Consider the following 25,872-nt stretch of genomic DNA (forward strand, 5'->3'; position numbering starts at 1 on the left):
AAACCCACTACCATTACAGTATGCTCCTCACTTAGCAATGAATTCGTTTAACGGCATGGTCTTAGGAACAGAACTCCATCGTTAAGTGAGGAGAGGCTGTATTTAGTCCCAAATTCACCACTCACAGCTTATCTGAGTGAGCTGAGCTCATTGCATAGTACTATGTCATGGACCCCTGGCTTCAATGAAGTAGAACTACAGCACGGACCCTGAAAAGCTTAAAAGAAGGTGACTCCTTCCATGCAATAACATCCCCCATTCTCTCCTCCACCCCTTGCATCCAGTATGCCATTAGCTCTCCTCTGACAGGTAAGAGGCAGTTAAATTTTCATTTATTGTACAGTATTTCAGTTAGTTTCATTTAGTATTCAATTTTAGAGTTTTATGGAGAAGTTAGAACATTTTTTAATAAGTTACAGTAGTACCTCAGTACTCAAACAGCTCCCAAGTTGAACAATTCGGTATTCACACACTTTGTTCAGTAAAAAATCGCTCAGTAGTCAACCGTTTGCTTGGCACTAGACAAAACATACACGACCTGCCAGAACTTTGTTGTAAACCATTTCGTGTTTCTTCGCATTTTTTGGTGATTTTTTAATATTATTTATATAAACAAGTCACCATGGGGCCTAAGAAGAATGGTGATAACAGCCAACCATTACATTATTCCTTATAGGAAAAATTCATTTGGAACTTGAACAGATCGGCGCTCGAACAGCCTTCTGGAATGAATTAACTTTGAGGACCGAGGTACTACTGTAATATAGTGTCATTTTTTGGTCTGGAATGGATTAATTCTATTTCCATTACTCTTTATGGGAAAAATGACTTAAGTTGTCGTCAATTTTAGTTGTCAAATCGACATCTGGAATGAATTAATTCAACAACCAAGTTCTGGTGGTAGTGGGTAAGGAGTCACTAAAGACATGCAACAAAGTTAAGTGCACAAGACAGGTAGGAATAAATTAACTTTACTTTTAAGTGTTTTATTTCTAATAAAGAGCATCAATTTCACTTGGATTTTCCTGATAAAGTGACCAGAGTCATATGATGTTTTACAGAAAAGATTTCCTTAAAAAGTTTTTAAAATGCTTCACACTGCTACACATTCTCTCTTATATATGAGCTATCATATGATTTACTAGGTTAGTTTTATGGGAAAAACTTTCCAGACACCTTGAACACTGATATGTTTGTTCTATGCTGTGACATCTCAAGTGATTTTCCATTTCTAATTTTTGTGTAAAGTTTTGCAAGCACAGTGAGCAACTATATGGTTTCTCCCCCTCATGATTTTTTTTATGCAGTAATAAATTTTCTTGACTTGAAAAGCCTTTCTGACACTCTGAACACTTGTATGGTGTTCCTCTTGTATGACTTTTTAAATGTCTGACTAAACTTTTTTCTGCTGAGAAGCTTTTCTGGCACTTTGAACACTTGTATGGTTTATGTTCTTTATGAAGTGTCATGTGCTTAACTAAAAGAGAGTCACTTGAAAGAACTTTCTGACACTCTGGATACTCGTGTGTTTTTTCTTTCGTGTGAGTCTTCATGTGTTTCACTAGAGAACATCTTATTGAAAATTGTTTTGTACACACTGAACACTGATATGGCCTCTCTCCTGTATGAGAGCGCATGTGATTTACCAGCGCACTTCTTCCTTTAAATAACTTTGTACACACTGAGCACTGATATGGCTTCTCTCCCGTATGAGTTCTCATATGTGATTTCAGGTGATCACTTTGTATAAAGTCTTTCAGACACACTGAGCACTGATATGGCCTCTCTCCTGTATGATAACGCATATGTTTTACCAGCGCACTTCTTCCATTAAATAATTTTGTACACACTGAGCACTGATATGGCTTCTCTCCTGTATGAGTTCTCATATGTGATTTCAGGTGACCCCTTTGTCTAAAGTCTTTATGACACACTGAACACTTAAATGGCTTCTCTCCTGTATGAACTCTCTCATGTTGAATTATTGAGGTATGATCACCAAAGCTTTTCAGACACACTGAGCACTGATATGGCTTCTCTCCTGTATGAACTCTCTGATGAACTTTTAGGGAAGAATTATCAGAAAAGTCTTTTAGACACACTGAACAATGATATGGCCTCTCTCCTGAATGAATCCTCTGATGTTTTCTTAGTGTGTATTTATCACTAAAGTATTCCAGACACATTGAACAATGATATGGCTTCTCTCCTGAATGAGCACTGCTATGTCTGATCAGTTTAGAATTAGATGGAAATACTTTTTCACAAACAGGACACTGATGGAGTTTCTTTACTACCTTCATGTTGCCTTTATTTATTACAAAGTTTTTAACACTAAATAAATCACTACTTGTATGTAAAGTAAAAGGACACAAGTGCAACTAATGTGACATTTTATTGTGGCAATGTTTCACTCTCCAGGAGCTTTGTCAGGCTTTGTACTTGTGTCCTTTTACTTTACATATTGCCGGTAATTCTACCAACATTATTACACTACTTGTATGTTACACACTATTTCACATAACAGACTCAATTATACTTTACATAACAATAGACTTACTGGACTCACATTCTGTACTTTCTATTATCTTACATATAATAGTTAGTAATGAAACCTTTCTAAAAAGGAAAAAAAAAAGAAATACTGACAACTGATTGGAAATTATTTTCATGTGAACTTTTGTAACCAATACAAATTAATGTGAAAAAATAAGTCACAAAATTTGTATCCACTATTAAATACTACAATGCATTTTTTCTTAAATTTTAATGAATAATATATTAGAATTCAGTAATATGTGAGCTCTCTTCTGCTTAACTAAAAAGTTGAAAATTACTCAGTACAAAAACTGAAATAGACATTAAGAAAGTGTTTTAAAATTGTCTATTGTTCTGATAGAGGAGTTATGTTTATGTAGGTGCTGGTGTAGGTAGTATAAGTTGCTAAAGTGGGTGCTGGTGTAGGTAATGTAAGTTGCTTAAGTGGGTGCTGGTGTAGGTAGTGTAAGTTGCTTAAATAGATGCTGGTGTAGGTAGTGTAAGTTGCTTAAGTGAGTGCTAGTGTAAGTTGTTTAAATCGGCGCTAGTGTAGGATGTGTAAGTTGCTCAAGTGGGTGCTGGTGCAGGTAATGTAAGTTGTGTAAGTGGATGCTGGGGCACATTGTTTAAATGGGTGTTAGTGTAGGTTGTGTAAGTTGTTTTAAGTGGGTCTTAGCATAGGTAGTGTAAGTTGTTTAAGTGGGTGCTGGGGAAGTTCATGTAACTTTAAACATTCCATTAACAAAATACAAATCTTATTTCATCACACATTAAGTTCATTTATATACATTTACTTTTTATATCATTATACATAGAATGACTGCAATGATTAAATTTTTATAATAAATTGATAAATTTATTGTAATTGGTAAAGTTTATATCTACAAATTGTTTCTTGTTAAAGTTCTCTTTTTCATGATTATCGACATAAAAAATATTTAACTTGATTTATGAAGTGTCTTCACTTGTATTTTACTACAAAACAAATCAGACATCACAACAATATGTCAGGAATATTTGTAGGAAATAAAATAAAATAACAAATACTCAGGTTTTTGAAAGCAGTTAGTGGAAAGACTATGACTAATATTTTCACAGTAGGGGTAAGATTATGACCAATATTTTCCCAGAAGGTGTTAAACTATGACTACCATAATAGTCTCATAAAAGGAAAGAATATAAAAATAGTTACTTAAAACAGTCATGAATTAGGATTCCTTTGAATGGACTCTTACAGAATTAAACGTGAGATATAATGTGTGAATTGTACAATATTTTACCTTAATTCCATGGGAAAGTTAGAAATTAGGAGACTTTCCAAACAATACAGTCAAATACTGACAACTGGAGCACACACACAAATAGTCAATAGTATTGAAACAGTGCTGACAGTAGTTGTACTCAGTACTTCACACGGTGTAGTATTCATTCAATGTGCTGCTGACAGTAGTAGTTGTACTCAGTACTTCACACAGTGTAGGTGCTTCATCAAACTTACTGCTGAGAGTAGTAGATCTCAGAACTTTTGCCATTTTCTTCAGTGTACTGACATTGGGTGTCAGCATGATATGTTTCCTACAGTACTGACACTGTAAACACCAACTGTAAAAGAAAAGTTGAATGAGACCTTTTTGTAAATCTATTTCTGCTATCACTAATGTTAGATACATTGGGCAGGTTTATTTTACAAAGGAAACTGGTCATAGTTTATAGGGTCAATCCTTTATTGAAATACAGTAAACCCTCAATATAAGGCACCTCAATATAATGAACTTTTAAAATTACTGCAAAATTCACTGGTTAAATTGTAGTTTAACTTCATTCCAGTATACCTGTAAACTGTGTACACTACACTCCAGTTGAAAGAATGGAAGACATACTAGTGAAATACTTATGAATTTGGTCAAATGGAACAATGTATAATTGACATAAAATTGGACCCAAAGTGGGCAAAATCGCCAATGCATAAATATCGCTGGTGCAGCAAAATTCGCAAAAGTGTAATTTCATCAGTTTTCCATCAAATTTCGTACTTTCTGTTTTATTATTTTTAGAAAAAGATTCTCTACCATTTCATAAGAAAAACTAATTTTTTTTTTAATTTTCCAACCCTAAGAGCAAGTTTGAGAGCAGGTGTTCCGACCCTCAAAGGGTTATTACGAGTACATTTGTACTGCCCATGAAAGAATTCACACTGGATGAAATACCTAAATTAACTGCAAAAGTAGAAGATGCTTGTGACTTCATAATGAATGTGAATCCAAACACTGAATGAAGCATTAGACTTAGGCAGGTGTTACAAAATAATATTCAATGCTATAAAGATATGTACTTTGACAGAAAGAAAAAACTGTGCAAACTACAATGTTCAAATATTTTTCAAAATTAAAATTACCTTTATCTTTACTGTATTTATGATACACTGTTTATATACAACTGTAATAAAAGTCTAAATTACTTGAATTACTATTTTTTCATTTGTGTGATTTCTTTATTTACAAGTGTGTGCAAGAGTTTTAAGCAACTGGTTAAATATTTTTGTGATCTGATACATTTAATCATATTGTTGGAATGCCATACATTAAAACACATTATAATAATACCTTGATTAGTATGGTATTGCATAGTACAGAAAGTTTTTGACATGCATTAACCATACTATGGAAGGTATTGCTGTATGTACTATGTTATTATTTTACTTCATTTGTTTTTTATGTCTAGCTGTATTAAGCACTTAATATATGAAGGTATAAACATATTATCTGGCATTTTAGAAGCATTCAATAATGAAAAACTAAGCGCCCTTTCCTGCCCACTGGCGATTTTTTGTTTACAATACTTGGTCAGGAACCCAAGAAGCATATAAACAAGGCACTCTTGTATTCTACAATCCTACAAGTACAATTTTCAATGCAAGTTATGTCACTGTATTATTCATTCCTAAAAGTACAATAAATGCAAAACTAAAACTATATTTCTATAAAGTGATTAAAGCATATTACAGGAGGGCCCCGCTTTACAGCGTTTCACCTTACGGCATTCCGCTAATACGGCGATTTCAAATTATGACCAAAATTTGCTATATGGCGGGTGGTCTTTCAAGTATGGCGTGCCCCACCTGGTTTGCTTACATTCTCCGTGACCACATTTATTATGTCAGGAAAATTTCCAAAATTTCAATTGTTTTAAAGTTACTGCATATTTTATATGTACTCTGATAATTATACTTATGTGCACTTGTACCTAAATATACTTACACACCATGCTGGCATGTAGGCACACATTAAAATCACTAAGAGTCTCTCTTCTCATGACGCAGTAGTAGTAATACTACATAATAACAATCAATCTTGGGCACATTAAATGCCTTATTTTATGTTAATACAGACATTTTCATTAATCCATCAATGATATTTTCTTCAAAATTATATAAGAAACACGTTACATAGCATATAAACATGATACATACACCCACAGAATAAAAATTGACATAAATATGAGATTTGTTTACAAAGCGGCTTTGTAGGAGTGTCGGAGGAATTACATTTTCTCTAGTCAAACACTGGGGGATAACTGTAGAAAAAATATTCCTTTCGCATGCCTTCAATCTATATATAGCAATTCACGACCCTTGTGGGTTTAGGGCTTCTTTTTTTATGATGATGATAATAATAATATCATCATTCACTCTAAAAATGGTGAGTTGCATGAGAATGAGACCATTGTTGTTTGTTTATTCTGTACTAACTTATACAACTTTATACAATGTAAGAGTACAGTGGTCCCCCAGTTCGCGAAGTCACCGGTAACCGATAAATCCGGTATCCGAAGCGTTATATCGCAAAAAATTTGCCCCGGTTCCCGTAACAAAACCCGGTACACGACACGATTCGTACGAAACGTGTCCACATGTGGCCTGAACTGCCCCGTGTGTGCCAGTGTTTACAAGCCAGCCAGTGTGCGCGCATCTAAGGATACATTCGGTACATTCCATGTTATCCACATTATCACTGTTTCTGGTGCTTGTTTCTGCAAAATAAGTCACCATGGGCCCCAAGAAAGCTTCTAGTGCCAACCCTTCGAGACCAAGGGTGCTAATGACTATTGAAATGAAGAAAGAGATAATTGCAATGTATGAAAGTGGAGTGCCTGTGTCGGACCTGGCCAAGTTGTATAGTAAATCCCAATCAACCATCTCTACTATAGTGAGCAGGAAAACGGCAATCAAGGAAGCTGTTCTTGCAAAAGGTGCAACTGTGAATATAAAACAGCAATCACAAGTGTTAGAAAATTTTGAGAGACTGTTACTGGTGTGGATAAATGAAAAACAGATAGCAGGAGATAGCATCTCTCAAGCGATCATTTGTGAAAAGGCTAGGCAGTTGCATGAGGATTTAATTAGAAAAATGCCTGCAACTAGTGGTGATGTGAGTGAATTTAAGGCCAGCAAAGGTTGGTTTGAAATATTTAAGAATCGTAGTGGCATACATAGTGTGATTAGGCATGGTGAGGCTGCCAGTTCAGACCACAAAGCGGCTGAAAAATATGTGAAGGAATTCAAGGAGTACATAGAGGCTGAAGGATTGAAATTTGAACAAGTGTTTAATTGTGACAAAACAGGCCTGTTTTGGAAGAAATTGCCAAGCAGGACCTACATTACTCATGAGGAAAAGGCCCTCCCAGGACATAAGCCTATGAAAGACAGGCTTACTCTGTTGATGTGTGCCAATGCTAGTGGTGATTGCAAAGTGAAGCCTTTATTGGTGTATCACAAACTCCCAGAATGTTCAGGAAAAACAATGTCCTCAAGGCTAATTTGTGTGTGCTGTGGAGGGCAAACACTAAGGCATGGGTCACTAGGGACTTTTTCTATGACTGGTTACACCATGCATTTGCCCCCACTGTGAAAAATTACCTAACTGAAAAGAAATTAGACCTTAAGTGCCTCCTGGTGTTAATGCCCCTGGTCATCCTACAGACTTGTCAGAGCGACTTTGTGGGGACATGAGCTTCATTAAGGTCAAGTTTTTGCCTCCTAATACCACTCCTCTCCTGCAGCCCATGGACCAGCAGGTCATTTCCAACTTCAAGAAACTGTACACAAAAGCTATGTTTGAAAGGTGCTTTGAAGTGACCACAGAAACTCTATTGACTCTAAAGGAGTTTTGGAAGGATCACTTTAATATCCTCAATTGTGTAAACCTTATAGGTAAGGCTTGGGAGGGAGTGACTAAGAGGACCTTGAACTCTGCTTGGAAGAAATTGTGGCCAGAATGTGTAGACAAAAGGGATTTTGAACGGATTGAAGCTAACCCTATGCCAGTTGAGGATTCCATTGTGGCATTGGGAAAGTCCTTGGGGTTGGAGGTTAGTGGGGAGGATGTGGAAGAGTTGGTGGAGGAGGACAATGACAAACTAACCACTGATGAGCTGCTAGATCATCTTCAACAGCAAGAGGCCAGACCTGAGGAAACTGCTTCGGAGGAGGGGATGGAAAAAGTGAGGAAGTTGCCCACTTCAAAGATTAAGGAAATGTGTGCAAAGTGGGTTGAAGTGCAAACCTTTTTTGATGAAAATCACCCTAACACAGCTACTGCAAGCCGTGTTGGCAACCTGTACACTGACAATGTTGTGAACCACTTTAGAAAAGTCATAAAGGAACGAGAGGTACAGGTCTCTATGGACAGATATGTTGTGTGACAGAAGTCCAGTGACTCTGAAGCTGGTCCTAGTGGCATTAGAAGAAGAAGGGAAGTAACCCCAGAAAAGGACTTGCCACCTCAAGTCCTAATGGAGGGGGATTCCCCTTCTAAACATTAAAAACTTCAACACTCTCCCCTCCTCCCATCCCATCAATCATCACCAGATCTTTATTAAAGGTAAGTGTCAATTATTCTATTGTGTTTATTCTATTTTTATTATTGCTATTGTAATTATTCTATTGCATTAAACTTAATATTTCATGTGGTAAAGTTTTTTTTTTTTCATACTTTTGGGTGTCTTGCACGGATTAATTTGATTTCCATTATTTCTTATGGGGAAAATTGATTCGCTTTCCAATAATTTTGCTTTACGATGAGCTCTCAGGAACGGATTAATGACGTGAACCGGGGGTCCATTGTATTTGTATTGTGAGGTAATTATTGTAATAAAAATAAATATTGTGAGGTAATAGTTTTACAAACTCTTACTAATGTACGTGAATAAACTAAAAGTAGACACGTATTAATACACATTTATTTCGCCTGACCAAGTGGCCACCCACTACCTGTTGAGTTTGTGTTTTTACATTGTCTGAACTCTGTATCTCGTTCTCTCTCTCTCTCGTTTACTCTTTTGTTAACTAGTTGGCTCTCACTGACGAAGGCGTCTAAACTTAGCTGTGATAAAAAGAAAAGTCGTAAGCCTCTTACTTTATTTTATTCAATAAACACCCTGCCACTCACCTCTCACACGTTAACATTAATATTTTAAGGTAAGTAATGAGTGTATTCTGTGTGTATCTTACCTTTTATTGTGTTTTTAATGCCTAGTTCTATTGCTAACTTAATATAAGTTAGTGTAAACTTGTTGTCTGGCATTTATTGCTCTGTTAATAATACAGTGGACCCCTGCATAGCGAACGCCTTGCATAGCGAACAATCCGCATAGCGAACGCTTTGTTCGCTAAAATTTTGCCCCGCATAGTGGACAAAAACCCGCTCAGCGACCTTCGTCCGAGACGCGTCCAATGTGCGCCCTCAGCCAGCCTCACATGTGCCGCCCGTCCCATTGTTTACCAGCCAGCCTCCGCGGTAACATTCAAGCATACACTCGGAATATTTCGTATTATTACAGTGTTTTCGGTGCTGTTTGTGGAAAATAAGTGACCATGGGCCCCAAGAAAGCTTCTAGTGCCAACCCTACACCTCAAAGGGTAAGAATACCCATTGAAATGAAGAAAGAGATCATTGATAAGTATGAAAGTGGAGTACGTATCACCGACCTGGTCAGGTTGTACAAGAAACCAAAATCAACCATCGCTTCTATTGTGGGCAAGAAAACGGCAATCAAGGAAGCTGTTGTTGCCAAAGGTTTAACTGTGTTTTCGAAACAAAGATCGCAAGTGATGGAAGATGTTGAGAGACTCTTATTGGTGTGGATAAATGAAAAACAGCTAGCAGGAGATAGCGTCTCTCAAGCGATCATATGTGAAAAGGCTAGGAAGTTGCATGACGATTTAATTAAAAAAATGCCTGCAACTAGTGATGATGTGAGTGAATTTAAGGCCAGCAAAGGTTGGTTTGAGAGATTTAAGAAGCGTAGTGGCATCCATAGTGTGATACGGCATGGTGAGGCTGCCAGTTCGGACCACAAAGCGGCTGAAAAATATGTGCATGAATTCAAGGAGTACATAGAAACTGAAGGACTGGAACCTGAACAAGTGTTTAATTGTGATGAAACAGGCCTGTTCTGGAAGAAAATGCCAAGCAGGACCTACATTACTCAGGAGGAAAAGGCACTCCCAGGACATAAGCCTATGAAAGACAGGCTTACTTTGTTGATGTGTGCCAATGCTAGTGGTGATTGCAAAGTTAAGCCTTTATTAGTGTATCACTCTGAAACTCCCAGAGCGTTCAGGCAAAAGAATGTCCTCAAGGATAATTTGTGTGTGCTGTGGAGGGCAAACAGTAAGGCATGGGTCACTAGGGAATTTTTCTATAACTGGTTACACCATGCATTTGCCCCCAATGTGAAAGATTACCTAACTGAAAAGAAATTAGACCTTAAGTGCCTCCTGGTGTTAGACAATGCCCCTGGTCATCCTACAGACGTGGCAGAGCGACTTTATGGGGACATGAGCTTCATTAAGGTGAAGTTTTTGCCTCCTAATACCACTCCTCTCCTGCAGCCCATGGACCAGCAGGTCATTTCCAACTTCAAGAAACTGTACACAAAAGCTCTGTTTCAAAAGTGCTTTGAAGTGACCACAGACACTCGATTGACTCTAAAAGAGTTTTGGAAGGATCACTTTAATATCCTCAATTGTGTAAACCTTATAGGTAAGGCTTGGGAGGGAGTGACTAAGAGAACCTTGAACTCTGCTTGGAAGAAACTGTGGCCAGAATGTGTAGACAAAAGGGATTTTGAAGGGTTTGAGGCTAACCCTGAGAGGAGTAGTATACCAGTTGAGGAATCAATTGTGGAATTGGGGAAGTCCTTGGGGTTGGAGGTTAGTGGGGAGGATGTGGAAGAGTTGGTGGAGGAGGACAATGAAGAACTAACCACTGATGAGCTGATAGATCAACTTCAAGAGCAAGAGGCCAGACCTGGGGAAACTGGTTCAAAGGAGGGGAGAGAGAAATTGAAGGAATTGCCTACTTCAAAGATTAAGGAAATGTGTGCAAAATGGCTTGAAGTGCAAACCTTTTTTGATGAAAATCACCCTCACACAGCTATTGCAAGCCGTGCTGGTGACTGTTACAATGACACTGTTGTGAACCACTTTAGACAAATCATAAAGGAACGAGAGGTACAGGCCACTATGGACAGATATGTTGTGCGAAAGAAGTCCAGTGACTCTGAAGCTGGTCCTAGTGGCATTAAAAGAAGAAGGGAAGTAACCCCAGAAAAGGACTTGCTACCTCAAGTCCTAATGGAAGGGGATTCCCCTTCTAAACACTAACACTCTCTCTCCCCTCCTCCCATCCCATCAATCATCACCAGATCTTCAATAAAAGTAAGTGTCATGTAATTGTGCATGCCTTTTTCAGTTTGTGTGTACTAAAATTAACATTTTTTTGTGGTAAAAAAAATTTTTTTTCATACTTTTGGGTGTCTTGCACGGATTAATTTTATTTCCATTATTTCTTATGGGGAAAATTAATTCGCATAGCGAACATTTCGCATAACGACCAGCCCTCTTGCACGGATTAAGTTCGCTATGCGGGGGTCCACTGTACTTGTGTACCTGTGAGGTAGCCAGGCGGAGGGAAAACATTACGTTTTCTCTGGTCCAGCACCAGAGAAAATGTGTATGAATCTGTATTTGGCCTAGTAACTCCCCCACTCCGCTTTTGTTTACAATTCTCGGCATGAATTATTCATTACTTCTCCCTTCGTTTATGATGGCATCTAAAAGTAGTTGTTAGAAACTATTAAATTCTATGAACAAGGTATGTCGATGCTAATAATATGGCTCTGGACCGCAGTGTAGATAACCGATAAGTGTAGCCCCGGCGGGCTACACCTACCAGCTACCTACACTGACTTCCTACAAATAAATACTACTCACCTCTCATTCTACATTAAGACTACACATATTTTAAGGTAAATAATGAGTGTACTGTATGTGAATTTCATCTCTCTGGGCTCCTGTAAATATCATATATTAGGCAGTAGGTTGGTAGACAGCAGCCACCCAGGGAAGTACTACCGTCCTGCCAGATGACTGTGAAACAGAAACCTATAACTGTTTTACATGATGGTAGGATTGCTGGTGTCTTTTTCTGTCTCATAAACACGCTAGATAACAGGGATATCTTGCTACTCCTACTTACATATGGTCACACTTCACAGACATGCACATGCATATATATATACATGTACATACATCTAGGTTTTTCTCCTATTTCTAAATAGCTCTTGTTCTTCTTTATTTCTTCTACTGTCCATGGGAAAGTGGAAAAGAATCTTTCCTCCGTAAGCCATGTGTGTCGTATGAGGCGACTAAAATGCCGGGAGCAATGGGCTAGTAACCCCTTCTCCTGTAAACATTTGCTAAAAAAGAGAAGAAGAAAAACTTTATAAAACTGGGATACTTGAATGTGTGTGGATGTAGTGCAGATGACAAGAAACAGATGATTGCTGATGTTATGAATGAAAAGAAGTTGGATGTCCTGGCCCTAAGCAAAACAAAGCTGAAGGGGGTAGGGGAGTTTCAGTGAGGGGAAATAAATGGGATTAAATCTGGAGTATCTGAGAGAGTTAGAGCTGAAGAAGGGGTAGCAATAATGTTGAAGGATCAGTTATGGAAGGAGAAGAGAATATGAATGCGTAAATTCAAGGATTATGTGGATTAAAGTAAAGGTTGGATGCGAAAAGTGGGTCATAATAAGCGTGCATGCACCTGGAGAAGAGAGGAATGTAGAGGAGAAAGAGAGATTTTGGGAGATGTTAAGTGAATGTATAGGAACCTTTGAACCAAGTGAGAGAGTAATTGTGGTAGGGGACCTAAATGGTTAAGTAGGAGAAACTTTTAGAGAGGGTGTGGTAGGTAAGCTTGGGGTGCCAGGTGTAAATGATAATGGGAGCCCTTTGATTGAACTTTGTATAGAAAGGGGTTTAGTTATAGGTAATACATATTTTAAGAAAAAGAGGATAAATAAGTATACACGATATGATGTAGGGCGAAATGACAGTAGTTTGATGGATAATGTATTGGTAGATAAAAGACTGTTGAGTAGACTTCAGGATGTACATGTTTATAGAGGGGCCACAGATATACCAGATCACTTTTTAATTGTAGCTACACTGAGAGTAAAAGGTAGATGGGATACAAGGAGAATAGAAGCATCAGGGAAGAGAGAGGTGAAGGTTTATAAACTAAAAGAGGAGGCAGTTAAGGTAAGATATAAACAGCTATTGGAGGATAGATGGGCTAATGAGAGCATAGACAATGGGGTCGAAGAGGTATGGGGTAGGTTTAAAAGTGTAGTGTCAGAGTGTTCAACAGAAGTTTGTGGTTACAGAAAAGCGGGTGCAGGAGGGAAGAGGAGTGATTGGTGGAATGATGATGTAAAGAGAGTAGTAAGGGAGAAAAAGTTAGCATATGAAAAGTTTTTACAAAGTAGAAGTGATGCAAGGAGGGAAGAGTATATGGAGAAAAAGAGAGAGGTTAAGAGAGTGGTGAAGCAATGTAAAAAGAGAGCAAATGAGAGAGTGGATGAGATGTTATCAACAAATTTTGTAGAAAATAAGAAAAAGTTTTGGAGTGAGATTAACAAGTTAAGGAAGCCTAGAGAACAAATGGATTTGTCAGTTAAAAATAGGAGAGAGAGTTATTAAATGGAGAGTTAAAGGTATTGGGAAGATGGAGGGAATATTTTGAGGAATTGTTAAATGTTGATGAAGATAGATAATATCGTTGGTCGAGGGTCCACTGTATTCACTTTTAATTTTCTTCTTTTACATACCCTACCAAAGTCATCCACCAACCTCTGCAACTTCTCTTCAGAATCTCTCAAGAGCACAGTGTCATCAGCAAAGAGCAACTGTGACAACTCCCACTTTATGTGTGATTCTTTATCTTTTAACTCCACGCCTCTTGCCAAGACCCTCACATTTACTTCTCTTACAACCCCATCTATAAATATATTAAACAAACATGGTGACATCACACATCCTTGTCTAAGGCCTACTTTTACTGGGAAATAATCTCCCTCTTTCCTACATACTCTAACTGGAGCCTCACTATACTCGTAAAAACTCTTCACTGCTTTCAGTAACCTACCTCCTACACCATACACCTGCAACATCTGCCACATTGCCCCCCTATCCACCCTGTCACACGCCTTTTCCAAATCCATAAATGCCACAAAAAACTCTTTAGCCTTATCTAAATACTGTTCACTTATATGTTTCACTGTAAACACCTTGTCCACACACCCCCTACCTTTCCTAAAGCCTCCTTGTTCATCTGCTATCCTATTCTCTGTCTTACTCTTAATTCTTTCAATAATAACTCTACCATACACTTTACCAGGTATACTCAACAGACTTATCCCCCTATAATTTTTGCACTCTCTTTTATCCCCTTTGCCTTTATACAAAGGAACTATGCATGCTCTCTGCCAATCCCTAGGTACCTTACCCTCTTCCATACATTTATTAAATAATTGCACCAACCACTCCAAAACTATATCCCCACCTGCTTTTAACATTTCTATCTTTATCCCATCAATCCCGGCTGCCTTACCCCCTTTCATTTTACCTACTGCCTCACGAACTTCCCCCACACTTACAACTGGCTCTTCCTCACTCCTACAAGATGTTATTCCTCCTTGCCCTATACACGAAATAACAGCTTCCCTATCTTCATCAACATTTAACAATTCCTCAAAATATTCCCTCCATCTTCTCAATACCTCTAACTCTCCATTTAATAACTCTCCTCTCCTATTTTTAACTGACAAATCCATTTGTTCTCTAGGCTTCCTTAACTTGTTAATCTCACTCCAAAACTTTTTCTTATTTTCTACAAAATTTGTTGATAATGTTATCTAATTTGCTCTCTTTTTACATTGCTTCACCACTCTCTTAACCTCTCTCTTTTTCTCCATATACTCTTCCCTCCTTGCATCACTTCTACTTTGTAAAAACTTCTCATATGCTAACTTTTTCTCCCTTACTACTCTCTTTACATCATCATTCCACCAATCGCTCCTCTTTCCTCCCGCACCCACTTTCCTGTAACCACAAACTTCTGCTGAACACTCTAACACTACATTTTTAAACCTACCCCATACCTCTTCGACCCCATTGCCTATGGTCTCATTAGCCCATCTATCCTCCAATAGCTGTTCATATCTTACCCTAACTGCCTCCTCTTTTAGCTTATAAACCTTCACCTCTCTCTTCCCTGATGCTTCTATTCTCCTTGTATCCTATCTACCTTTTACTCTCAGTGTAGCTACAAATAAAAAGTGATCTGATATATCTGTGGCCCCTCTATAAACATGTACATCCTGAAGTCTACTCAACAGTCTTTTATCTACCAATACATAATCCAACAAACTACTGTCATTTTGCCCTACATCATATCTTGTATACTTATTTATCCTCTTTTTCTTAAAATATGTATTACCTATAACTAAACCCCTTTCCATACAAAGTTCAATCAAAGGGCTCCCATTATCATTTATAACTGGCACCCCAAACTTACCTACCACACCCTCTCTAAAAGTTTCTCCTACTTTAACATTCAGGTCCCCTACCACAATTCCTCTCAATTGGTCCAAAGGTTCCTATACATTCACTTAACATCTCCCAAAATCTCTCCTCTACATTCCTCTCTTCTCCAGGTGCATACACGCTTATTATGACCCACTTTTCGCATCCAACCTTTACTTTAATCCACATAATCCTTGAATTTACACATTCATATTCTCTTTTCTCCTTCCATAACTGATCCTTCAACATTACTGCTACCTCTTCCTTAGCTCTAACTCTCTCAGATACTCCAAATTTAATCCCATTTATTTCCCCCCACCAAAACTCCCCTACCCCGTTCAGCTTTGTTTCGCTTAGGGCCAAGACATCCAACTTCTTTTCATTCATAACATCAGCAATCATCTGTTTCTTGTCATCCGCACTACATCCACGCACATTCAAGCATCCCAGTTTTATAAAGTTTTTCTTCTTCTCTTTTTTAGTAAATGTCTACAGGAGAAGGGGTTACTAGCCCATCGCTCCCGGCATTTTAGTCGCCTCGTACGACACGCATGGTTTGCGGAGGAAAGATTCTTTTCCAGTTCCCCAAGGGCAATAGAAGAAATAAAGAAGAACAAGAGCTATTTAGAAAAAGGAGAAAAACCTAGATGTATGTATATATATATATGTATGTGCGTGTCTGTGAAGTGTGACCAAATTGTAAGTAGGAGTAACAAGGTATCCCTGTTATCTAGCGTGTTTATGAGACAGAAAAAGACACCAGCAATCCTACCATCATGCAAAACAGTTACAGGTTTCTGTTTCACAGTCATCTGGCAGGACGGTAGTACTTCCCTGGGTGGTTGCTGTCTACCAACCTACTACCTCAATCATATCCCCCCCTAATTCTACGCCTTTCTAAAGAGTGCAGATTCAGGGCCCTCAGTCTATCCTCATAGGGAAGATTTCTGATACATGGGATCAACTTTGTCATCCTCCTTTGCACGTTGTCCAGAGCATCTATATCCATTCTGTAATACGGTGACCAAAACTGTGCAGCATAATCTAAATGAGGCCTAACCAAGGATATATAGAGTTGAACAACCTGAGGACTCCTATTATTTATGCTTTTTGATATGAAGCCAAGGATTCTGTTAGCTTTACTGTGAACACTTATGCACTATTGTCTTGGTTTCAGATTACTACTAAACAGAACTCCTAAATCTTTTTAGCAATCCGTAATATTAACCCGTAAACGGTCCAAGCAGATCTACGTTCACATGCATAGTGCTCCAAAAGTAGATCTACGTTTTTTTTTACATATTTTCAAATATAACAAAAAAAAAAAAACGTAGATCAAAGTTTTTTTATACGTTTTCAAATGTAAAAAAGAAAAAAAATGTCTACTTTTTTTACATACTTTCAAATGTTGAAAAAACGTATATATACGTTTGGACCGTTTACGGGTTAAGATCTACATTATTTAGTTTATATGTAGCATGGTTATTTTCCTGTCCAACATTTAGAACTTTGCATTTATCTATATTAAACTGCATCTGCCACTTCTCCGACCACTGCATCAGTCTCTTCAAATCTTCCTGGAGTGCTCTAATGTCCTCATCAGAATGAATTCAACGGCCTATTTTGGTGTCATCAGCAAACTTGCTTATGTCGCTCTTTATGCCTTCATCAATGTCGTTTATGTAGATTGTGAACAACAGGGGGTCCAACACAGACCCCTGTGGAACACCACTCGTGACGCTTCCCCACTCTGATTTCTCCCCATTTATGCAAACTCTCTGCTGCCTATTTGTCAACCATGTCTATATCCAGGAAAAAATTACTCCTCCTATTCCATGTGCCTTAATTTTCCTCAATAGTCTCTGATGTGGGACCCTGTCAAAAGCCTTACTGAAGTCCATATACACAATATCATATTCATTACCATGATCTACCTCCTCAAATACCTTAGTGAAAAAGTTAATAAATTCGTAAGGCAGGAACGCCCCTTTGTAAAACCATGATGAGATTCGTTAATTAATTCATGCTTTTCAAGGTGGCTACGAACTGCCTCGGCAGTTATCGATTCCATAAATTTTTCCCACTATGGAGGTCAGGCTTATTGGTCTATAGTTCAAAGCTAAGGACCTGTCACCTGCTTTGAAAATAGGTATCACATTTGCTATTTTCCACTTATCTGGCACCATGCCAGTTTGCAGTGATATGTTGAAAAGATTAGCCAAAGGTTTGGTAAGCTCCTCTTTACATTCCTTTAGAACCCCTGTATACAGTTCATCAGGGCCTGGGGATTTGTTAAGTTTTAATTTATCTATTTGCCTAAGGCCATGTCACTTGTGACCCTAATCGTGCATAAGGCACCTAAACTACTGGGAACAGTTGAAGGTCCTTGATCTGTATTCCCTCGAATGCAGCCAAGAGAGATACATTAAAACATACACTTGGAAGGTCCAGGAAGGATGGGTACCAAACCTGAATATGAAAATCACTCCATATGAAAGCATAAGACTCAGCAGGAAATGCAACATTCCCCCGATGAAAAGCAGGGGCACCACGAGTACACTGAGAAACAACACAATAAGTGTCCAGGGCCAAAGATTGTTCAATTGACTTCCAGCATACATAAGGGGGATTACCAATAAACCCCTGGCTGTCTTCAAGAAGGCGCTGGACAGGCACCTAAAGTCAGTACCTGACCAACCGGGCTGTGGTTCATACGTCAGCTTGTGTGCGGCCAGCAGTAACAGCCTAGTTTATCAGACCCTGATCCACCATGAGGCCTGGTCTCAGACCGGGTGTAGGGGGCAATGACCCCCAAAACCCTCTCCAGGTAAACCCTGGTTGGTATACATAAGAAAGCAGGAACACTGCAGCAGACCTGTTGGCCCATACTAGGCAGATCCTTCACAAACTATGCCACTAACAAAATTGTATTTGCCCAACCCAATTTTCAATGCTTCTCAAGCAAGAGACTTTGATAATTCTATTCACTCATGCGCAAGTCCCAATCAAATCAAATAGTGAGTTTGGGGAAGTACCCTGTCTGGTGTGTGGGGAAGTACCCTGGCTGGTGTGTGTGTGGGGAAGTACCCTGGCTGGTGTGTGTGTGGGGAAGTACCCTGGCTGATATACATAAGAAAGCAGGAACACTGCAGCAGTCCTGTTGGCCCATACTACCACCCTCTATTACCATCACAACCACTACCACCCCCTACCACCATCACTACCACTTTAGGATTACAACTGGTAGGCTACTAACTAGAGAAATTAAAATTTAATAAATTTATTAAGTAGTAAGTTGTCTAGAGGTATATTATCAAATTAAATTAATTACAGCAATCAAAATAAAATCAATCTCTCGACTTTATAATTCTTAAGTACCGTCAGGTACATTAACATTTAATAAGATATTACAAATATGTACAAGTAAGTGTGTGTATGCGTGTAAGTGCTCTTAAGTAGTTAGCTATGTCTCAAGACTCGAATAAGACTTAAACAAGTGACTGACAAAGTCCAAATAAACTAACTTCTTGACCGACTGGCAACCTGAACAGTCTGCTTGAACAACAAAGAATGCTAAGCCCAATAGCAATGCAATCTAGGAACAAGGAGATAATATAACGACACTAAGTAGGGACCATCTGCAGATCCTCCACAAGTTACAAAATTCCCATAATACTGAATCTACGTTCAGCATAGGAAAACCCGACCACCACTTGTTCTGTGAACAAAGTCAAGAATATCTTTGAGGACACCCCCCCTATAGCAGACTTTTTACTTGAATTAAATAGTAAATAACAATATAACAGTCAAATAATAATATAAAGTCATACATTTACGATTTAGCTATTATCGCAAATATAAGCAATATAAAATTAAATGAAAAGGTAATATACAGTATATATACATAATAATCATTGTAACCCATTCAGGGGTTGCAACAATGTCCGCCTGGAGCCTTGCAGTGTCTGCAATGGAAGACATTCGGATATGAGGATGAGGAACTTAGTACTGTGCCTTGTGGATCAAACTCTCTGTGTTCTGTTAGTGAGGAAATTATAGATCCATCGACCGACTTTTCCTGTTATTCCTTTAGCGCGCATTTTGTGCGCTATTACGCCATGGTCACACTTGTCGAAGGCTTTTGCAAAGTCTGTATATATTACATCTGCATTCTTTTTGTCTTCTAGTGCATTTAGGAAGGAAGTACCCTGGCTGGTGTGTGTGTGGGGAAGTACCCTGGCTGATATACATAAGAAAGCAGGAACACTAGAAGTCTTTCTTTCTTTATCAAAAGGGCTCATGGTGGCTTATTTAGCAGTTACAAGCACTAAAAAGAATGGAATAATACAAAATGTATCATATGAATGCATGGGATCGTCCTCACTGGCTGGTAAACAATGGCATACTGGCTGTACATGGAGTGTCAGGCAGCTCAGGCCGCGAGGACATGTTCAGGACGAGTGACTTATACCGAGTTCAGTGATGTTCACCGAGTCAATATTTTGACTCGGTGAACATCACTGAACGTTACTTATTCCAAATACAGTGGACCCCGGTATTCGATATTAATCCATTCCTGAGAGCTCATCAAATACCTACTTGTTGATTTGCCGGTACTTCCGGCCCGGGTCTTCTCCAGATGGTGACCCGGCAAGAGACAAAATAAGTCTACTCTATGGAGATTTTTCCAGTTGACTAAACTGTCTGTGGTGGTCAATGACACAACCTGACCACCAGGCCAACCTATCAAATACCGAAAATATCGAAAAGCGAATCAATTTTCCCCATAAGAAATAATGTAAATCAAATTAATCTGTGCAAGATGCCCAAAAATATGAAAAAAAAAAATTTTACCACATGAAATATTAAGTCTAACCCTTAAATGGTCCAAACGTATATATACGTTTTTTCAACATTCAAAAATATGTAAAAAATGTAGATCTTCTTTCTTGTTTTACATTTAAAAATGTGCAAAAAAAACTTTTATCTACATTTTTTTTTTATTTTTGAAAATATGTAAAAAAACGTAGATCTACTTTTAGAGCACTACGAATTTGAATGTCGATTTGTTTGGACCGTTTAAGGGTTAATGCAATAGAATAATTACAATAACAACAATAACAATAGAATAATAACAATAGAATAATTGACACTTACCTTTAATGAAGATCTGGTGATGATTGATGGGATGGGAGGAGGGGAGAGTGTGGATGGTGTTAGTGTTCAGAAGGGAAATCCCCTTCCATTAGGACTTGAGGTAGCAAGTCCTTTTCCGGGGTTACTTCCCTTTTAATGCCACTAGGACCAGCTTGAGAGTCACTGGACTTCTGTCGCACAACATATCTGTCCAAAGAGGCCTGTACCTCTCGTTCTTTTATGACTTTCCTAAAGTGGTTCACAACATTGTCATTGTACAGGTTGCCAACACGGCTTGCAGTAGCTGTGTCAGGGTGATTATCAACAAAAAAGGTTTGCACTTCAAGCCACTTTGCACACATTTCCTTAATCTTTGAAGTAGGCAACTTCTTCAATTTCTCTATCCCCTCCTCTGAAGCAGTTTCCTCAGGTCTGGCCTCTTGCTGTTGAAGATGATCTAGCAGCTCATCAGTGGTTAGTTTTTCATTGTCCTCCTCAACCAACTCTTCCACATCCTCCCCACTAACCTCCAACCCCAAGGACTTCCCCAATGCCACAATGGATTCCTCCACTGGCATAGGATTCCCAGGGTTAGCCTCAAACCGTTCAAAATCCCTTTTGTCTACACATTCTGGCCACAGTTTTTTCCAAGCAGAGTTCAAGGTCCTCTTAGTCACTCCCTCCCAAGCTTTACCTATAAGGTTTATACCATTGAGGATATTAAAGTGATCCTTCCAAAACTCTTTTCGAGTCAGTTGAGTTTCTGTGGTCATTACAAAGCCCTTTTGAAACAGCTTTTGTGTACAGTTTCTTGAAGTTGGAAATGACCTGCTGGTCCATGGGCTGCAGGAGAGGAGTGGTATTAGGAGGCAAAAACTTGATCTTAATGAAGCTCATCTCCCCAGAAAATCGCTCTGCCAAGTCTGTAGGATGACCAGGGGCATCGTCTAATACCAGGAGGCACTTAAGGTCTAATTTCTTTTCAATTAGGTAATTTTTCACAGTGGGGGCAAATGCATGGTGTAACCAGTCATAGAAAAAGTCCCTAGTGACCCATGCCTTACTGTTTGCCCTCACAGCACACACAAATTAGCCTTGAGGACATTGTTTTTCCTGAACACTCTGGGAGTTTCAGTGATACACCAATAAAGGCTTCACTTTGCAATCACCACTAGCATTGGCACACATCAACAGAGTAAGCCTGTCTTTCATAGGCTTATGTCCTGGGAGTGCCTTTTCCTCATGAGTAATGTAGGTCCTGCTTGGCATTTTCTTCCAAAACAGGCCAGTTTCATTGCAATTAAACACTTGTTCAGGTTTAAATTCTTCACTGTCTATGTAATCCTTGAATTCCTTCACATATTTTTCAGCTGCTTTTTGGTCCGAACTGGCAGCCTCACCATGCCTAATCACACTATGTATGCCACTACGATTCTTAAATATTTCAAACCAACCTTTGCTGGCCTTAAATTCACTCACATCAGCACTAGTTGCAGACAATTTCTTTACCAAATCGTCATGCAACTGCCTAGCCTTTTCACAAATGATCGCTTGAGAGATGCTATCTCCTGCTATCTGTTTTTCATTTATCCCCACCAATAACAGTCTCTCAACATTTTCTAACACTTGCAGTCGCTGTTTCGTAATAACAGTTGCAACTTTTGCAAGAACAGCTTCCTTGATTGCTGTTTTTCTGGTCACTATAGTAGAGATGGTTGATTGGGGTTTACTATACAACCTGGCCAGCTCCGACACATGCACTCCACTTTCGTACTTTGCAATTATCTCTTTCTTCATTTTAATAGTCATTAGCACCTTTTTTCTCGAAGGGTTGGCAATAGAAGCTTTCTTGGGGCCCATGGTGACTTATTTTGCAGAAACAAGCACCAAAAACAGTGATAATATGGAATGTACCGAATGTAAACACTGACACACACGGGGCAGTTCAGGCAACACGTGGACACATCTCGTACAAATCGCATCGAATACTGGGTTTTCGATCGGATACCGAGGCGAAATTTTTGCATTAACCCTTTGACTGTCGCAACCCCCAATCCTGAGGTGTCTCCTGGTGTCGCAAAATTTCAAAAAAAAAAAAAATTATTTTTTCTTATGAAATGATAGAGAATCTTTTCCCGATTGTAATGACACCAAAAAAACGAAATTTGATGGAAAACTGATGGAATTATGCTCTCGCGAAGTTAGCGACCTAAGCGCTGTTTACAAATCGGCGATTTCGCCCACTTTGAGCCCTATTTTCAGCTAATTCCATTATTCCAGTCGCCCAAACTCATAGCTATTTCTTTAGAACTCTATTTTTTCTATCGATTGAGTACAAGAAACTGCCCATTTACCGATTTCAACTACCTAATAATGTGGTCAGAAATTTGCAATTTGGCCAATTTCACGAAGACTAAAAAATATGACAATTTCAAAATAAGGTCCAGAATGAACAATGCACACATTCCTGGCTCTAAAATAACATTTTCTTTGCTCATCAGTCATGTCTCCAGGCCCCTCTAATATTACTCTTGCTTTCTATTTTGAATTTTTATTCAAACATAAAATAGAAGACTTACTATTATGCAGACTACTGCAATACTGTAATAATTGTATAAATAACATCAACCCATTCATGACTGCATATTAGAATGGCTAGTTGGACATTTATTGGACAATGGCATCATTTTTTTACTGTTGAACATTGGCAAAAATCAAACATTTCCCCAACTTTGAGCTCCAGTTCTAGGTTCTTTTTATAGTAAAATCAATCAAAATCACCTCTATTTCTATAATATGTTTTCCATTCTATCAAATGAGACCAAGAAAACTAGAATACAACAATAAATACTATACGAAAATAGACCACAAAGTCAGCATTTTAATTAAAAAAAACGGTCGGAGTTTTTTTTTTCTCATTATGCCCTGCGTGCTCCAGGATTTTTTTTATATGGTGCACACTGACCACACAGACCCATTCTCTCACATGTGGGCCTACCAGCTTTCTCCTGCTTGATTTGAAGCCGCTAGAATTTATGAGTATATATACGTCAAACACGGTACCTCGTAAGACATATATATACGGCCGCGACAGTCAAAGGGTTAAAATGCATCGAATACCGGATTTATCGGATACCGATGCGATCGAATACCGGGGGTCCACTGTATTACTTATTCCGATGATGACTTAATTCGGAGGTCCACTGTATTACCATCGACATACCATGTTCACTGAGTTTAATCCTTTATTACAACTACCTTTAGATGCCATCATAAACAAAGGGAGAAGTAATGAATAATTCATCCCGGGAATTGTAAACAAAAGCATTATGTATTAAGGGGAGTAATGTAATGTTTTCCCTCCGCCCGGCTACCACACCTCCATAGCATATAACATAAAATGTTTATATGCTATGTAATGTGTTTCTTGTATAATTTTCAAGAAAATATCATAGATGGATTAATGAAAATGTCTATATTAATGTAAAATAAGATATTTAATGTGCCCAAGAGTGATTATTATTACATAATAGAGATATGTGCCCATGGAGAATGTAAACAAACTGGGTGGCACATGCCGTATTTGAAAGACCACTCGCCGTATAGAAAGTGTTGGTCATAATTTGAAATCGCCGTATTAGTGGAACGCCGTAAAGCGGGGCCCTACTGTACATATGACATTTAAAACACTCGAGAGTGATTATTTAATATTATTTTTTTTTTAACAAGTCGGCTGTCTCCCACTGAGTCAGGGTGACCCAAAAAAGAAAGAAAATCCCCAAAAACAAAATACTTTCATCATAATTCAACACTTTCACCTTACTCACACATAATCACTGTTTTTGCAGAGGTGCTCAGAACACAACAGTTTAGAAGCATATACGTATAAAGATACACAACATATCCCTCCAAACTGCTAATATCCCGAACCCCTCCTTTAAAGTGCAGGCATTGTATGTCCCATTTCCAGGACTCAAGTCCAGCTATATAAAAATAACCGGTTTCCCTGAATCCCTTCACTAAATATTATTATAAATTATTATTACCATCAACATATCTTGTTCACTGAGTTTAATATTTTCTTAAGATGCCATGAGACAGAAAGCATAGCATATGACTAAGAAAAAAAAAAAAATCAGGAAAAATCGCTCTATTCTTGCGTTATAATAAGAGTGATCTAGGAGTGTTTGCCCTGATGTAAACACCATTTTCTTCATTATAGATCAGAGTACAGACAAGAGAACGTATCTATCATATGATCTTATCCCAGAGCGACAACCCCACTCACATAATATGGCATATACAGTGGACCCCTGCCTTACGATGGCATTGCGTTACGTTAAATCCACCATACGATACACTTGAACGCAAAAATTTTGCCTCGCCTCGCGATTTGTCCAGGACGCGTCCCACGTGTGGCCTCAGAGCCAGTGTTTACAAGCCAGCCAGTGCGGTCGCATCCACACATACATTCAGTACATTTCACCTTATCCCAGTGTTTTTTGTGCTTGTAACTGGGCCCCAAGAAAGCTTCTGGTTCCAACCCTGTGGTAAAAAGGGTGAGAATTAGTATGGAAATTAAGAAAGAATTTGAAGGGTTTGGGGCAGACCCTGAGAAGCCTATGCCAGTTGTGGAATCCCTTCTAAGCAATAACAACTTCAACACTCTCCCCTCCTCCCATCCCATCAGTCATCACCAGGTCTTCAATAAAGGTAAGTGTCATGTATTCTATTCTTAGTAGAGTATTAACCCTTTCAGAGTCCAAGGCCAAAATCTGAAGTGGTGCTCCAGTGTCCAAGAAATTTTGAAAAAAAAAAAAAATTATTTTTTCTTACAGAATTAAAGAGTATATTTTTGTGAAGGTAATAAGACAAAAAAATATATCTGATCAGTACTTAGCGAGATACAGTGCCGAGAAGTTTTCCCAAAATGACCGGGTGGCGGCAACATAGACAATTTCCACATTCGCGCTTTACTTTATTTAACGTTTTTTGTAGTTTTTTCTTCTCTTTTCTTATTTTTTTCTTTTCCTACTAACATTTGGGGCCTGAGAGACCAATAGTGTACATAATGTATATACATAAACTCACTGTATTGAACTCAATAACTGGACTAAAGTTATTATCATATTATTGTTTGCCACTTTTGTTTATTACAATAAACATGCACAAATCTTGTATAATACTAATGTTCTATCATATATTTACATATTTACAATCACTGGACATGGTTTTAGAACTGCTGGAGCTCGTGGAAGTCCTTGAAAC

General features: G+C 38.4%; 1 protein-coding gene across 3 annotated transcripts in view; it reads right to left on the minus strand.

The window, feature by feature from the left end:
- Window positions 1-970: 970 nt before the first annotated feature.
- LOC128687803 (zinc finger protein 271-like) overlaps window positions 971-25,872 on the minus strand; it is a 50,075-nt gene continuing 25,173 nt past the window's right edge. For all 3 annotated transcript variants that reach the window (XM_070082108.1, XM_070082102.1, XM_053775372.2), the window contains exon 2: window positions 971-4,140. In XM_070082108.1, the coding sequence (XP_069938209.1) occupies window positions 1,116-2,303 (1,188 nt within the window). In that variant the 5' untranslated portion in view covers window positions 2,304-4,140 and the 3' untranslated portion in view covers window positions 971-1,115. The remainder of the gene's footprint in view (window positions 4,141-25,872) is intronic.

Source organism: Cherax quadricarinatus, chromosome 1 (assembly GCF_038502225.1).
Source record: "Cherax quadricarinatus isolate ZL_2023a chromosome 1, ASM3850222v1, whole genome shotgun sequence".
NCBI lineage: Eukaryota > Metazoa > Arthropoda > Malacostraca > Decapoda > Parastacidae > Cherax > Cherax quadricarinatus.